This window comes from Aotus nancymaae, unplaced genomic scaffold, assembly GCF_030222135.1.
Source record: "Aotus nancymaae isolate 86718 unplaced genomic scaffold, 86718_ANA_hifiasm-v0.15.2.pri h1tg000062l, whole genome shotgun sequence".
NCBI classification, from domain to species: domain Eukaryota; kingdom Metazoa; phylum Chordata; class Mammalia; order Primates; family Aotidae; genus Aotus; species Aotus nancymaae.
In genome coordinates, this window is record NW_026988476.1 from 31,411,101 (window position 1) to 31,429,113 (window position 18,013).

An 18,013-nucleotide genomic window follows, 5' to 3' on the forward strand; every position below is an offset into this window, starting at 1 on the left:
TGAATGTACTAAAATCTCTTGTTCTTGGGTATATGTGTGATACTCTTATGATTTCTGATCCACAATAGAACTGTAATTGTAACAAAGTCCAATAAAAGGAAAAAATTAGTAGAACTTCCGACGTTCTCTTCTAACTGGCCTGAGACCATTTGAAGAACTTCTGTGACATAACAGCTTTAGTGAACCAGAGAGCCTCCCAAAATTACCTCTTGGAGCATACAGAATTTAAAACAAAACAAAACATTGTATAAAAGTTTGTCCCATTTATTCCTGTAACTGGTGCCTGCAACTCTGGGAATATTCTTCCTCTCTGTGTTTTATCAAGGTTGTATCTAACATTACATTGAAGTTTTTAGATTTGTCAGCTAACATAGAAAAACTTTTAAATGGGCCATTTTGGTGGATGTACAAATGAGTAAAATACTGACAGCGAAACTGTCTGCATTAATGGGCATGCGCTTCAAGTATGCACAAAAAGCAAGCTGTAATTTTAAACAAGAGTCAATATAACAACTAACAAGTTATTCAGGTATATACTTAGAGTTTTAATGGCGTTGAGAAGGCTTGCAAACATCCTAGTTTCAGTAGGATACTGTCACCTGCATCATGCACTCAGGAGAGTTCATTAGTCACTTGAAACTTGACTTAAATTCCACAGAGACAAACTTAGATACACATGGAAATAATAGCTAGCATTTACTGAGCATCTTGTGTGTGCTAAGCACTTGGTTAAATACTTTAGCTGTCTTACAGTTAATACTTGAAACAATTCCGGAACTATATGTATCCACATATATAGTATGTACATACATATTGCTACAAATACAGTTTTTAGTTTTAACGCAATGGTGCTACATATATATTGTTACAAACCTTTTTTTCTTTTTCTTCTTTTCTGTCTTTTCTTCTGAATATGTTCAATTTTTTCATATCAGTCTTATGGACCTAGCACATTCTTTGTAACCTTGGGGAAAGGGTTCTTTAGCACTGTTTCTCAAACTTTGCTGTACATTGGAATCACCTGTGGGGCTTGGAAAAATACCTATGTCTGGGCCCCAACACCAAAGATTCTGATTTTACTGGCGTGTGGTAGAGCATCGTTATCGGAGTATGAGATAACATTTGTTAAAACATTCCCCTACCGAAAGACACTTACATGATTCTCTGTTACAAATCAGGAAACCTGTTTTCTATTTCAAGGTCATAATGAACCCCTTTGTTGATACATTTTGGTGCCTGTGTATGAATATATCTGTAGGTCAGATTCTCAGACATGCAATCTAGAAAGTCTTTAAGATGTGGATCAAAGGGCCAGTGCATTAAAATAATAACAGACACTGTTGGGTTGCCTTCCACTGAGGTGGTGCAGTTGACTTTCCCATCCGCAGGTTACGAAATTGCCCATTGTGGGGCCGAGGTTCTTCCCTCAGTCATCTTTCACCCTGCCATGTTTTCCCCCACCCTTTAAGTTTGTTGTATTTTTGGAGGGTTGTATATCTAAATGCTCATGAAAGTTCCAAACACGAAGGAAGGTTGGGGAAGTTCTGTGTCAAGGTGTTATTTCTGTAAGTCTTTAATGTTGTGTCTTTGGAAAGAAGTTTTATAGGCTGACATACCAAATTAATGACTTTCCTTTTAATCATCAGAGAAGACGTGTAGCAATACCTCCTAGAGCCACACAGCACCTGAAACAGGACAGCGTTAAAGGCGACTGTCCTCTCTACTGCCTTATTTCTATACCTCAGCTTGCATACAGTTGAAGCTTTCATCATCTTTCCATATGCCGCTTTTGAAGATTCATTATATAAAATTTGTAAGTAGAATTTTTACGAATGGCAGAGTGCTACTTTCTAAAGGAGTTCCAGTTTTTATAATGTGACTCTGTCATTGTTTCTGGGTGGCTTCTCCTTGTCGTATCATCAGTAGGACGCATTAAGAAAAGCTGGAGCCGGCTGGGTGCAGTGGCTCACACCTGTAATCCCAGCACTTTGGGAGGCTGAGGCAGGCAGATCATGAGGTCAGGAGTTCGAGTCCAGCCTGACCAACATGGTGAAACCCCGTCTCTACTAAAAAAACAAAAATTAGCTGGCCTTGGTGGTGCATGCCTGTAATCCCAGCTACTCAGGAGGCTGAGGCAGAAGAATCTCTTGAACCCTGGAGGCAGAGGTTGCGGTGAGCTAAGATCGCACCACTGCACTCCAGCCTGGGCGACAGAGCAAGAATCTGTCTCAAAAAAAAAAAAAAAAAAAGAAAAGCTGGAGCTGAGGTGTGTTGTAGTGCTGGCCATGATTCAGAGCTCAATGTGCTGCCCCAAATGAGCCCCTCTGAGCAGCAGGCATTGTGGAGAGACTCAAGCTCTAATAAACAGCTTGCCACACTGTAATTTTAAACCCAGGAATCACCATATAGTTAGCTCTCTCTCAACATTTTTTACATTTGTAATGGCAAATTGTGGCGGTGTTCACATGTGTTCAGAATGATCTTTTCGAGGAAAAAGTGTGAAAGCCAGCAGCCCTGGGTGCTTGTATCTTGAGGGTTTGCAGTAGATTTTCTATCTTGGTGATCAGTTCACCATCGATTCTTGGCCAGGGAAGATACATTCAGACTTAGAAAGTAGAAGGATAAGTAGATGTGATCAGTGACTGAGGATGTCAAGGGGAATTATGTCAGTATTGCAAATGTCAGTGTTCTTGCGATAACTCAGTTGGGCTTGTAAATGTGGGAGTTTTGTACAATTGGTCGGATTGGAATATTAAACCTGCTGAATTCTTTAAAATATACAAGAAAGCTTTTTTTTTTTTTTTTTTGAGACGGAGTCTCGCTCTTGTTACCCAGGCTGGAGTGCAATGGCGCGATCTCGGCTCACCGCAACCTCCGCCTCCTGGGTTCAGGCAATTCTCCTGCCTCAGCCTCCTGAGTAGCTGGGATTACAGGCACGCGCCACCGTGCCCAGCTAATTTTTTTGTATTAATAGAGACGGGGTTTCACAATGTTGACCAGGATGGTCTCGATCTCTCGACCTCGTGATCCACCCGCCTCGGCCTCCCAAAGTGCTGGGATTACAGGCTTGAGCCACCGCGCCCGGCCAAGAAAGCTTTTTTTAAAAAACGACTTTTCCTATCCTGCTCCAGAAACCCTCAGAGAAATTCCCACAATTTGCAGATAAACTGACCAACCTGCAGAGCCTTGATTTAGTGATGACAACTGCCCTATAGAGATTAAACCAGTCTCATGCCAGGAATTTACTCTGCTGATACACACAGGAATGTCAAAGAAAGGAATCTGGTTAACATGTTTCCACCAAACAGTAGTTAAGAAATAAATCCACTCCCCCAACTTTTTAATTTAGTTCTCACTTCCCTTTGTAGTGTCCATTTAAAAGCCATCAAACATTTCTTGAGTACTTTGAGGTGCTCTATGGTGTGAGGAGACAGAGCATCTCATTTAGCCCTTAGACTCTGCCTTTGAACAGTTTCTCCCTGGGCTAAGAAGGAATCTTCCCCTTGACATGAAACATGAATTGGCATGTTTCTTTTAATTTGTGGGTGAGAGTTACACGATCTATCCATTTTCCTTTTTGCATGGGCTGCTTGGAGGCTCACACTAAAGTGTTGTGCTCTAGCCTTCCTAGGCTTCAATTTTTTTCATGTATAGCCCCCTAAGTTTCTCCCACCTTGACTTTCTGTCTTTCATTCTGTGTTGAAATTTTGGTTTTATTGTGTTTTAATTGTAAACCATCTTATTTCACTTAAAACAGAGGGGAGGCAAAAATATGTACAACTTTATTTTTACAGATGATAAAACTGAGTTTCAGAGGATGTGTCTTTCCTAAAGTCACTCCAAGAAAGAAGTGGTGGAGCTGTTATTTAAACCTGTATTGCGATTCTGTGGCTGCCTGTGAGATATTGTGTCTATCAGTTCTTCCCTAGCTGGAAAGCACAGGCATCTGCGTGAGAATGTTGGAGGTTTCTTAATTGTTACCAGATAGGCTAATTTTAACCAAGAATCTTTGTTCTTTGTGATGTTTCATTTTCTCCTGTTGCAATTGTATTAAAATAATCTTGGCATAAAAGTAGGAGAACATAAAAAGAGGAAGGTAATTAGTGAGTTTTAAAATTTGCTTTCAGTATAAACATGAACATATAAAGTCCTCTGGGCAAAATTTTATTTATTTCCAGTTCAGCAAGCTGTCATTTACCAAGTATGCCAACAGCCATTTTTCTCCACAGAAACCTGTATGGAAATAAAAATAATACCTTGTTGGCAGTAAGATGCCTCCATGATAAAATGCAATTATAATATTTGAGAAGGAACAAGATTGAACAGCATCTGGTTTGGGGCTGTGAGGACGGGGAGCAGTAGTCACTTCCCTCAGGAACCCCATCTAGGCCTCGCCAGGGAGAGGGACTTAGTGACACCATGAGGATGGCATCATGAGCCCTCAGCCCAGAGTACCTCCAGTATCTTCTGTAATCCATAGTAAACTTTGCTTGACGATGTGGTAAACATAATTGTTGAAATTAAGTATATATCTATTTAACTTTGCGTCTCTCAAAATTTGGCTGAATTCAATTTTGAGGAAGTTAAAAAATGCCTAATATATTTCCTTTTTAAACAGTATCTTTTCATATTATTTGCATTTTCTATGTGGATGGCACTAAAGGGTTGACTGCTTGTTTGGGAAGATCTGAAGCCCTAAGTACGAAAAGTGTGGTCCTTGCGGTAGGGGGACATTTTCAAAGGTGAATGTGGCTGCCTCTAAAGACTGACTTTAGGGGTCATTACACTTGGATCACAGAGGACCAGAGTTTGTAGAGTACATGTGATTGCCAGTGTCTTGCAACACGTTACAAGTATTCTTTTCCGTGACTGATGGCCGTACTCTCAGATTTCTGAAAGAGCTGCTAGGTGATTCAGGAAAGTTGCATTCTTTTATACTTTTGTAGAGAACAAAACTTGGCCTCTTAGATGAGAGAGAGAGCTTTGATGTGACAGAGCTGGCTGTGGAGTTGTAGTGTTTTATGTTTGTGTAGCCCCCACAATTTAAATTTGTCTTTGTATAATATCTGAGTGGACCCCTTAGAGGCAGATCGAAACCCAGAGGAAGAAGATGATTTGCATTTCATTTGACTTCAGCTTACATTTGTTTATTGACTTAACTCACAGAGTAGGAACAGGTCAGCAGGGGGAGGGTACAGCTCTCTGTGAGCTGTGATGTCTTTGGGGTGCTCCAAGGACACTTTGGGTTTGGCTTCTCTCCCAGATGATCTAGACGAGATGTCTTGGCTTCCAGACTGGTTTCTGTCACGTGAGCAGCACAAACTTCCTAACTCAAGAAACTTGTTATATTGGCTTTAGGGATTTAGGCCCTAAACCCATGGTAAAGTGTTGAGATGTGACACAGAATAGTTGTTGCCAGTTTTTAGGATCAAAACTTGGAGGTCCTCTTCTTTGCTCTTTACATGAGAGGTTGGGCATAATGTTTCTGGCAGGGCTTGGAGATGGACTCTTAATTACATGCTGGGTGGGGCCTGGTCTGGCCTGAAGATATGCACGGACTTCACCTGGGTGCCCTCCTCCCTTATCTAGGGAGAAAGTGGGGAAGGAAGAAGGCAGTTCTGGTTTCCACTCTGTGTCCCCTGCCTATGCTGAGGCAGAGAGAGCAGACAGAGGTAGAAAGTGTTTTCAGGGCGCTGATGGCTTTTTTGAACATTTGTCTATTGGTTTCCCTCTCCATGGATGCTCTCATTGTTTTCCTCTTGCCTCAGGAAAGTTCTGGGTAGAGAGGACTGTTTGCTGGGTGAAGTTCCAGGAGCCAGTCCAGTAAGTGCCCTATTAGAACATCCTTTTGGGACCAAGTGTGTGGGCAGGGCTGTCCCTCCACTGGACACCCTGACTGAGAAACGCCCTTTCCGTTTCCTGATGGAGAGGATGTTGAAACCTGTGGGGAAAACACGATTCCCTTTCAGACGTTTCTCCTATAAGCTTTAGACTATATCCCGTGATTTTTGTTTTAAAGCTCCAAATAGTGTTTGGCATCTGGTGTATTTGGGAAATGAAACCAGACATGAGGAATGTGAGAGAGGAGAGGGATGGCCAAGGAGAGAAGCAAAGCAGTTTTTTCCTTTCATATTTTTCTTGATAAGAGAATGTGGGTTAACATGATTGTGTTGTTGCAACACAAATTACACATCAGGGCCCTTTGGAAATTTGCAAAATGTGAGGTAAACTGCAGTTCTGAAAACATGGGTGTGGCAACTAAAGTAGAGGGTCCCCCAACCGTTCTCTTTAAAGTTGCTCTTATGGCATAACTTTCTGTTTTCTTGTCCCTCTTTGTATGTTTTTGACATGAATTCTATTGTTTCACAAATTCCAGAGACCATTTATAGTAACAGAATGATGACTATATTTTAGTGTTAAGATTATAACTCTTAGGAAAATTCAATGTCAAATGCTGTCTATCTTGACTTATATACTAGAAGTGGGGAACAACAATTATGGTCCCCACTGCACTTTGCAAGTGGATTTAAAAACTCTCACAACTTCTAACCAAGTTGGTGGCTCTCAAGATCTCATTGTCCCTCCCCTCCTTCCTCCAGCATATCTTGACTGTCATTTCACCTCAACCCCTCTGGCTAGAGGAAAACCTTGGCAATCAGATCCCTCAGTCTGGACAGTCGTCTTATAAATGTGTGGCAGAAGTCCTGATGAACCAATTAAAATGGTCCATGCATCAGCAAAAATCTGTTTTGTTATGACAATCTTCACATTTCACTCACATATTAAATACCGATTGTGTCTTGCTTTGTGGAAAACAAACTTTACATATCACATGTATTGTGACTTGGCATTATCAAAGGGAAAGTGTTAGGGAGAGTTTTCTTGTGGACTCTAAGTTGTTCTCCAATGTTTTATCATCATAATTATCATCATCCACATTCCCTAAAATTTGGCCTCAGTTTTTGACTGTTGCCACATTAAGAGTATTGCTTGTTCTGTTAAAGAGCAGTACAAATGACCCTGACTTCTAGCTAGGCCACAGATGGATTGGATTTCTTACTCTTTGCTAAGGAAAATGCACCTGCTCCAGAATCTTAAGAAGCTTTTTAATTATTTCCTTGTGTACAGCATAGCAATAGTCATCTGTAATGTTATAGATGGATTGCAGTTTGAATGTCCCAGAAGTGACTTCTTCCTCTGCAGCAATGCAAGAAGCTGAGATTAGAAGATGTGCTCTGGTTCAGGGCCCAGCTGTCATGGTGGAATTAGTCCTTTTCCTCAGGCTGATCTGATTAAAAAGAGGCCAAGATGTGGAAACCTAGGCCCCTGGTTTCAGGAACTATGCATTTCCTCTTCATCAGACAGAAAAAGGACCAGCTCTTCTCCCTGCTATATGTCCCCGTCAGTCTGTGATCTCCCCAAATTGTGTTTTGAGTTTTCTTCATCTGTGTCTCCAGTACCTAACAGTCTGTAGATGTATTGAGGAAGTGCAGGTCATGATGGCTAAGTAAATGACTATTTTCTTGGGTAAAATGTTGACTGAATATAAGATATTAGGAAAATGTCTAAAAGATTTTATCAGCGGGTCTCTTTTTCAATGGCACTTACTTGGGAATGAGTTGAAAAACCAAGCACAAGCTAGTTTGGCCAGAAACTCCTCTCTCTGGGGAAGCTGGGAAGCTGCAAATATCCCGAGGAAGGAATTCATTTAAGGCTTCTGTCAGCATCAGAAAGCTTGACAAGTGCCTAAGGAGGACTTGATGATCTGATTGGCTCCAAATGCCTCGGTGGTTTTGAAAACAGATCTGCAGACAACTATGGGAAGAACACCCAGTCACTTATCTCTGACATTCAGAGGTGAGACCATCTGTTCACTTAGGCATTTATGCTTTTGCATTCAACAAACATTTGTTAAGAATATACTACATGCCAGGAATTGACTAAACCTTGGTCCCTGCCTTCAGGATCTCATAGTCTCGTGTGGGAAATGGACATTTGAAAAAAGGCACTCAAGTGTGTATATCATGCTGGGGGTGTAGAAAGAAATATGTAACTGTCCTGGGAAACTTAAGGCCTACAAAGCAGCAATATTTGAGCAGAGTCTTGAATGGTGAGTGGAAGAGGGTCAGATAAAGAAGGAAGACACCCTAAGCTGAAAGACACTGTAGATGTGTGGACTGAGAGGTGCCACCATTGCCGAGGTCTGACGGGTGCATGCACGTGCCTGCATATGAGGCATATTTAGGGTGTTGGAGATGGGATCTAGAAAATAAAATTGTCAAGGGCCAGGGCAGAGACGTCCTTCTAGCACATAGTTCTGGTTTGGGCTCTGCCATCTCCAACTTCTTCCTTCCCAGTACCCCTAGGACTCAGCACCTACCATGGCACATTAGGCTTCAGCAACATTGGTCTTCCCTAGCGATTCAGATGTGCTGGCTCCTCACCTGCCCTGGTCTTCACACACACCTCCTTTTACCTGGAATCCTCCTCCCCAGCAGGGCTGGTCCCATTTTATCCATCAGGTCTCAGCTTAAATGCATTGGTCAGGAGAGGCACTCCCTGATCATACTGTCTGAAAGAGCTGCCCTCCCGCCACTACCACCATTGCCCTTCACTTTCTTCCTTACATCCCTGGTAACATGAACCAACCTCAGGAGTCATGTTTTAGTTTTCTTGATTTTTTTCCTGCCTTCCCCAGAGCACACAGGAATCTTTTCTAATTTTCATCTCTCTTCCCTTAGTACCCAGCACAGTGTTTGGAGTGTTTGGCTCATAATTTGTACAAATAAACATTTGACTTCATGAAATGGATGGATATGATGGGGTAGGGCAGCTGTTGTTACTTTTATGGTGTATGGGCTTCTCTGCATAAACATCTCTACCTTCACCAGCAAATCAAGTGTGTATGGGCGTGGGCAGCATTTGGGGTGTTGGGAGATGGGGGCTGGAAAATCAAGTTGTTAAGGGCCAGTGCAGAGACCTGTCTCCAGTATGTGGCCCCTCAAACTTCCATCTTCCTGATGGCCCCCCTTCTTCCCAAGTCTCCTCTTAAGTCTCACCTGTGAAATGGGGATGATGAAATGAAGTAACGGGTGCGAATGTATGTATTAAATCTTATATACACTGCAGTTGTTGGGAATCGCTCGTCGGTGAAGTGCTGGAGCAGTTAAGGTGGGCAGGTGCTTCTGAGAGGTCCAGTGGAATGATTCTTTTTGTTTCCTGTCTTGGTCTGTATCTAAAAGACTAGGCTCTGAATAGTGGAGCTCCATATATGGGGAAAAGAATGAATGCTTGTTGGAAATCTCCGACACATGCCATCATTTAGAGTTTAAGGATGGGTTTAATAAAGGATCTTGTATTTGGGGATCCGTGGAGGAGCCAGCATAAAAACTTGGCCTTTGGGTTTCACTGAGGCTTCCACATACAAATAACCTGTCAAAGGTAATATTTTGGTACTAATTAAAAGGATTTCAATTAGGTTCCTAAATGTAGTAGACTCTGTGTCTTTTTACTGAAACTAGCCAAGAACTTCATATTATTTTGTTTATAGAGCTGTTGGCATTTTCTTTTTAAGACTTGAAAAATGCTTGGGACTGATTTTTAGATCTTAACGTTACCCCCCACTACCCTCCCCTCCTCAGTATAGCCAGAATGTGTTATAACTTTGGTTTAAGTGAAACTTGTAACATGCCAAAGGAAAACTATTTCTATGTTTATTTATTCCCCAAATACTTTGGCTGTACTCCTATGTGCAAAACACTAAATGACATGTGCCATGACACTTTTCCTCACGCTTCAATTCTTCAGTGAGAGGATAAAGACCCAGACCATGATTTACAGTAACTGTTGGCTGTACATGATGGAGGTCACAAAATGCTAAGAGGACCTAGACCATATCCAGTTAGGCATATTAGCAAGACTGCCTGAAAGAGATGGCTGGAAATGAATTTGAAGACTGAATGTGGGCCGCGGGACCCTCCATGAGCTGGCCCTTGCCTATTTTAGTCTACTTTATTTTCTTACCCTCATTTTCCAGTCGCCTGAACACTGCCTTCCTGGGGAATACTTCCCTGTCTCCCACAGTCATACAGATCTTGTCAGTAGTCCCTGAATAATCTCTCTTCAGTTTACTGAGGATAAGATATGCAGGACACTAGCCTGGCTTCTGAGTGGGATGTGGTTCCTGCCCCAAGAACACATACCAGAGACAAATATTAACAGTTATATGTTCATGAGATAAGTCATGACTCCCATGTCCTAATGTACATCAGTGTTGCTGCTGCCTACCTGTGTTGAGTACAAGAATTGAGATTAAGCATTTTAACTTTTATAGCGATTTGACATTGCTGAAATCTTTCCGTTTATAACAGATTGGATGAAAACAACTAGTCCTTTACCACAGATAGTTTGAAAAGCTGGTATGTAGATTACCCTAACTTGGATATTTTTGATAGGCACATTTTTGCATACTCATATTCCCCCTCTAATATAAGCAGATAATCATATCAATGGGGTTTTCAGATCTTACTTTATTAATTATGGAAGTAGTATGTCTTCAGTATGGCAACTTAGGAAGTGCAGAAGAGTCTTTTTGTTTGTTAAATAAGGTAATCTGTACATTTGTCACAGAACTAACTGCTGTCTGCATTTTGTTTTATTTACCTTGTCCTTTTTTTCCTGCTCATATATGTGAATTTTTTCTTACAAAAATGGGACCCTGTATACCTATTCTTTATTTTACACAAGTATTTGCATGTCATTAAATATTCTTTTACAAGGGGCTGCTTGGTAATCTGTCATCTAGTTGTACCATCATTGATTTACCTTTTCTGTATAGTCCTTTATTACAAGCACTTATTTTATGCCCTTATTTGCTCTTATAGATAATGCTTTGGAAATTTCTGTGAAAAAAATTTTATAACATCTCTGAATATTTCCTAAGCTTACATTCTCAGAAGTAGAAATACTAGGTCAAAATGTGCAGCTATTTTAAGACTTTGATAAGTTGCCCTTCAGAAATGTTGAACTGAATTTCAGCTATCGGCAGCAGTAGGTACACTCTCAGGATTGGTACTTTCAGGGTGGGAGGATGTTATGAGACAAAGATAAGAGCGAGAAGGAATGAGTGGTCTGCTTGGGTGGAAGGCATTCACAGCCTTGTTCTACCACCTCCTGACCTAAATATGTTTCTGCTACCCTGCCCTTCCATCTCTTGAAGGGCCGATCCTCATCCTACTTTTTTTTTTTAACCTCATCTCTTTTTAAACATTGAAAACTTCAAACAGTTATACATGAATATATGTTCACTATTTTTTAAAAAGCATGGAAAGAACATTCTTTTTCTTTTCTTTTTCTAATTTTATTCCATTCTCAGAAGAAAAGAATTAGGGATTTGCTGTCTATCCTTCCAGACCATTTGGTGGAAATAAACGTACATGTATGGCTTTTTGTATGAGGTTTTTAGAAAGACATAGTAGCATCATGCTATGCATATTGTTCTTTGACTTGCTTTTTTCAACAGGCAACGTCAAATGGAAATCTTTCCAAGGCAATATATACAGTTGTAACTTAAAACATATCCTCTATCATCACTAAAACATATTTTTGTGGTGAAAATTTGGATTCAAAAGGATATAAACAAATGCCTTGGTCCTTTTAAATTAGTGTATAATATTCTATTAGGTGAATGTGTGTGTGTTTGTGTGTGTAATTTAACCATTTCTTTTCCTTACTGGTGAACTCATTTAGTCTTTTCAGTTTGAAAATCTCTGGCCCTTCTAGCTCAAGTCCCTCTGGCTTTATTGTGAATTTAAATTAGTTAATACAATGAACATTTACTGAGTGCCTCCTCTCTTCCTGGCATTGTGCAGGGCACTAGACCCACAAAGTACTTGATGCACAGCCTCTTCCCCTCACTTCAGTTATCACAGTCTAACAGGAAGATGCACTCATAAAGAGCTTAGACTGTGACCATGCTAGAGTGGATAGTCATGTCATAGCATATATGTTATTAATTCTATTTAGGGAAGGTAAAGAAGAAATTGGAATCAGACTTTAAAAGATAAGAAAGAGATCTGCTAGGGGGCAAGGAAGAGAAGGTCATTCTTCCAAGGAGAGTAACAAGAACAAACTAGGTCGGCAGGAAAGGGAATGTGATGTACAAAGAACAGACAGTACCTCAGGATGATTAGAGTGTATGTTGTTGGGGAAGTGACTGGAGTTGTCCTGTTTGCTCAGCAGTTATTGCAGGAAACACATTCAACAAGTGAATAGAAGGGTGTGTTCTCTGCCCAAGTGGACTCCAGTCCACTCAGTGTTGTTCTCTCTGTGCCCTACAGAGCGCCCTCAATGTCACCAGCACACAGAGCTCTTTCTCGAGTTGGTCTGGCTTTTTAAAAATTATTTTGTCTGTTCCTGTACTCTTACCCATGTCATGTCCTCTTTTTGCAGAGTTTAGTGACATCAAGAAATAGAACAGAATTCAGCCATGGCCCCAAGAAAGAGAGGTGGACGAGGTATTTCATTCATCTTTTGCTGTTTCCGAAATAATGATCACCCAGAAATCACATATCGGCTGCGAAACGATAGCAACTTTGCGCTTCAGACCATGGAGCCAGCATTGCCCATGCCCCCTGTGGAGGAGCTGGATGTCATGTTCAGTGAACTGGTGGTAGGTCCCAGTTTTCTATTCTGGCATTGGTGGGTAGCCAGGGAGGGAGAAGAGGAAAGCATGTGAATGGGTTGGTTTGGTTTGCCATGGACTTTTCCTTTTCAGTGAAATAGCCCCCATTCACCTTTATGTCTGCACTCTCACTGTCAGCACTAAACCTGTGGAGAAGAAAGAGTTAGAAGAGAGTAGTGTTACTACATCCAAGTGTTTTGCTGGTGCTTTAAGTGGATGGGGGTATTTAGACCTTTGGTTCTTCAAGTATGTGTCAATACTACATCTTAAGTTGTTCTTCCTAATTTGTCTCCATCCCAACCTTAGTCTATACATGTATGCATAAATAATTCCTTCATTTACTTCATACCTATCGGGATTCCCTAATGCTCCCCTACCTCCACACCCAATGTATAGTGTCAATGTATTTTTTAAAAATCAGTCATACTTCCCATCCTGTCTTTGATCCTTTGGTGAAAGACATTACTTAAGTACAGCATCATTACTTAGCCTAATGATAGGATTAGAATAATAACTGTTGTGGGAAAATTTTTATAGATACTATCATATTTTAGAATCCAGTATACTGAAATGAGGGATGTATCTAGTGCAGGTCCCATTCATCAAGAGATGTAAGTACATTATTCAGCTTAGCTTTTCAAGTATCAAGTGATCTTTCTTTCTATTCTGTATTTGAGAGGTTACTATGGCATAGTTTAAAGGGGCTAGGATAGGAATTATGAAGACCTTCATTCAAATTACTGCTCTGACTTTATCTGCGTAATTGTAAAAAAAAAAAAATCATGTTATTTTTCTGATCCTGTTTTCTGGAGGAAAGAAACATCTCCTTCTAGGTTTGACATAATGTTTCAGTGAGAACAGTACACAGTGGGAGTGGCCCAGTGCCTGACCTTTAAACATGCTTAATAAATGTTGCATGAATACTGTATCCTGCCTTGATCACCATTGGCATTTTGTAATGGAGTTAGTTCTTTTTTTTTTTTCCTTCAACTTTTATTTTAAGTTCTGAGATACATTTGCAGGATGTGCAGGTTTGTTACATAGGTGAACATGTGCCATGGTGGTTTGCTGCACAGATCAGTCATCCCCATCATCCAGGTATTAAGGCCACCATCCATTAGCTGTTCTTCCTGATGCTCTCCCCACTCCACCATCACCCCACCCCTGCCACAGGCTCCAGTGTATGTTGTTTCCTCATTGTTCAGCTCCCAGTTAGTAGGGAGAACATGTGGTGTTTGGTTTTCTGATTAGTTTGCTGAGGATAACAGCTTCCAGCTCTCTCCATTTGTCTGTAAAGGACATGATCTCATTTGTAATGGAGTTAGATCTAAACGGACCATTTATATTGTTCAACAGACACTAGAAAATAGTATTCATTTTGCATGATTCTTAGGCCAAGAACATACTATATGCTGTGTCAGTGCTCTCCTGGGGTAATATCTGAACTGGCCGTGTCACTCCAACTCTTAGAGACCAGAATTCACTTACAAAGCAGAAAGATAAGCCAGTATGAGAGAGGCTATGAAGCTAATGTTCAATTTCCGGTCTCCTGCATGGAGCGATGGGCCTATTGCCAACCAGAGTTGGTCAGGTAAAGAAAAGAGGATTCCTACCAGTGTGCTTGCACTTTATGTTGCTGAATATTTTCAGTGCTTAAGGAATTTCTCTCTTCTCTGATCTCCACTGCATGAAGAACTCTGTTGTAGGTGTTAACAAGGAAGTTTGAAATAGAAAGCTCGAACCTGGCCCCCAAAGATCTGATGGTAGCAAAAGGAGATCCATTATGAAGAAAGTATAATGGCACCAAAAGAATAATCACAAATTGCCTGTGTGTGTAATATGTGTTGTGTGGGATGAGGAAGGTGGTTAGGGAAGACTTTCTGGAGGAAGTGAGCTGTCAGCAGAAATTGAAGGTGAGAAAAGAAGTTGGGGGGATCAATGTTAATGGCTGGCCCAGTCATCTTAAACTAGGTTATGCTGTGATAGCAAAACCCCATTGGTTACAACAGCAGAGGTGTAATGCCTGCTGTGCTGAATGTCCACTGTGGGTCTGCTATAGTTCTGTTCCTTCTGTCTTCTGTCCAATACCCAGGCAGGGTGGAAGAGTAAAGACAAACCTGGCAAACCACTCATAGGCGCTAAGCTTATGCTTGGAAATAACACATGTCACTTGTGCCCACATTTCATTGGCCAGTGCAGATCATATGGCAACATGAGTTCGCAGGTAAGGAGGCATCATTCTTCCATAGGGATCAGCACCACAGGTGACATGGTCAAACCTGAGGTCATGGCAGGCAGATGGCACATAGTCCTCTTGCAGAGAGGGGCAGTGAATCATCTACCAAGATACCAGTCAAGAAGGGCAGTAATGAAGCATTGACAGGCAGGGTTTTATTTCCCACTTAAAATGTTTTAAAACTGAAAGTCTCTGGTTCAAGTTGGTGTTTGGATTAAAGAAGAAAAAAAAGTCAACCAAAGGACATAGGTGTTGCTGATAGCTAATGACTACTCTCAGTGGTAGTGGAGCTGGTAGGCAGAGCTGGGACCCTCAAAGCATTCCACATTTACAGTCCTTTCAGTCGTATTCTGTCAGTCTCCCAAAATGAGAGCGAGGAGCCCACGTGGTGGCAGCTTCATGTGTATCTTGAAGACAGCTCATTGTTCTGTATTCATAAGGGAGAAAATTCCACTCTCTGCCTTATTGATGTCTCTATTCTGTGTGAAAATTGCCTACAGCTGCTAGTTGTGAGAAAGCCGATGCCAAACCAGAACTTTAAGCTGAAACCATTGGAAAACAAATTATCTTGAGGTTTGTATCTGTCCTGGTGAGTGAAGGATGGATTTTTGTCTACTCTTGACTTCAGGGACTTAGACCACAAATCTATCCAATTGCCAGGGGTGGCCTGGGCCAAGAGAGGTAGGCTCAAAGCCTCTGCAAGCCTCTGCCCTAGGTTATCTTGAGTAGTAGCTGAAGCAATTCTGCCTGTGCTCTCGTACAGCAGAGGGAGGCCAAATATGGTTGTGGACAGTGCCTGGGCTCTGGAGTCAAACAGTTCTTCCAAATGCTGGCTCTGTAGTCTAGGAAAACTTCCTTTAAGATGATTTCTGTTTGAATTTTAGTTGTTTTCTTAACTGTAAAATGGAGATAATACCATCTTGCTGATAGGGTTGGTGTGGAGATAAAAGAAGATACCCTTTAAAAAGTCTGGCACCTCATAGACTTAATAGATGCTTGACACCCCACACACTAGTACAGCAAGAAGAATGAAAGATAATTCTAGTGTCTTCTAGACACAAGACTCTAATCAAATATTTCAGTTTTTTCTTTTCTTGAAAACTAATCTGCCCTGGTGTGAGTGGGCCAACATGGGTCCTAACTTGCAGGCCATCTTACCTCTGTATCTGTTGGAAAGCATCTCATCAGAGCTGGTTGTTGTAAGCTAGTTTCTTTTGCCTTATCTGATGAGTTGTTCATTTGATGTTTTTAAAAGTGATACCAAGTAGATTTCTTTCAGAATTCCTTACTGCAACCTTCTCACCTCAATAATAAAGCAAGCCTCAATAGGAGGTCAGCCATGTGAATCTTTAAAGAAAGTGGATAGCATGGAGCACCTCATTCTCTAGCAGGCTCCCTGCGATAGGCAGAAGAATCAGAATTAGTCCAATCCCAGGACTTAGCATCATCTTCCCAGTCTCATCGTGCTTAACTAAAAAAACAAAAAACAAACAAAATACAGCTTTGTCAAGATGTAATTCACCTATGTAAAGTGTGCAATTCAGTGGCTTTTAGTATATTAACAGACATGTGCAACCATTGCCAAAATCCCTTTTAGCAATCCCTCTAGCATGTAACCTCCAAATCCATAAACCATCATTCCTCATTCATCCCTAGCCCCAACATCCCGTAACAAACATTAATCTTCATTGTGTCTCTGAGAATTCGCCTACTCTGGACAGTTCATATAAAAAGAATTACACAGTATGTGGTCCTCTGTGACTGGCTTCTTTGACTTCACATTGTGTTCTCAAGGTTCACCCTTGTAACATGTACCAGTACTTCATTCCTTTTTATTGGCTAATAACATTCCATTATGTGGATATACCACATTTTTTATATCCATTCATCATCGACGAAACAGGCTCTTGCCAGTTTTTGGTTTCTGTGACTAAAACTGCTCTAAATATCCATATGTAAGTTTTTGCATAGAGATATGTTTTAATTCTTGTGGGTTATATGTAGGAGCAGAATTACTGGGTCATATGGTAACATTGTGTTGAACTTTTGAGAAACTTTCAGACTGTTTCAAAGTGGCTGCACCATTTTTCATCTCCCCCAGCAATGTATGAGGGTTCCATTTCCTCCATATCTTTGCCAGCACTTGTTCTTATTCATCCCCTACCAACTGATAAACCAGCTGCTTTTAAAGCTCTTCTGTAGCTCCTAAAGAACTGGGAATTGTGTGTGTGTGAGTTGTCAAATAGAAATAAAGTCTCCCCACTAAGAAGTTTTAAGTTATTTGGGATATTTACAAATAAAACGTAAGTTAAGAGTCTGTTTAATCTCTGCTAACCGTATATTTTATACCTTTTGAGAATCAGTTCTTTTTTGCTTTTTTCTTTCTCTCGTATCTCCTCCCCTCTCCTAGTCTTCCTCTTTGTCAAAATAAAGAACATAACCAATATGAGGTTTAACACTCACCTATTAAAATAAGATTCAGTGATACTCTTTTCTACAGGTTTTTAAAGGTCTTAAATTATCTGAACCAACCTGTCTGAAGAGTCCTAAGCATGACAACTCTATAAATTGTCCTTAATCAAGTAACTTTTTTCATCTCACTATTAGTAATAAATGATTTCCCTTGGAATGAACAGAAGAATGAGTCATTAATGGACTGATGGATTATTTTGATGTGCGCATTTTAATAGCCTGTCTTTGCCAATCCTGAGATAACTGGTGAGCAAAAGACACATGGTCCTGTCCTTGGTGATGTTGTGGACCTGAAGGTCTAGCAGAAAAGACAGGCAACCAAATGTGCAATCTTATCAAAGTGATCAAGTGCTGGGAGTGCTGCTCAAGCAGTACATTTTGTCTGGGAAGAAGCTTTATTCCCTTTTTCATGAGGAGGGAGTTTCACTGGAATCACATTCCTGGCCTCTCTTCCAGCTCCCTACTCCTCTTGGGAACATGGACAGCTCAGTCCCTCTGTGTAAACAGTCAACGTGCTTTGAGAAGACACATGTTGTGTGACCCTTGGTGCCATACCTTGCACAGGAGTGAGCCCCTTTGAGGAGCTCTGCAGTTGTCCAGCTGTCCCTGTGGGACAGTGGATA

The 18,013-nt window shown here is 41.0% G+C and overlaps 1 protein-coding gene across 2 annotated transcripts in view; it reads left to right on the forward strand.

The window, feature by feature from the left end:
* Nucleotides 1-18,013, forward strand: part of DAAM1 (dishevelled associated activator of morphogenesis 1) — a 186,814-nt gene that overhangs the window by 58,622 nt on the left and 110,179 nt on the right. For both annotated transcript variants that reach the window (XM_012442281.3, XM_012442283.3), the window contains exon 2: nucleotides 12,451-12,670. In XM_012442281.3, coding sequence (XP_012297704.1) covers nucleotides 12,488-12,670 — 183 coding nt within the window. In that variant the 5' untranslated portion in view covers nucleotides 12,451-12,487. The remainder of the gene's footprint in view (nucleotides 1-12,450; nucleotides 12,671-18,013) is intronic.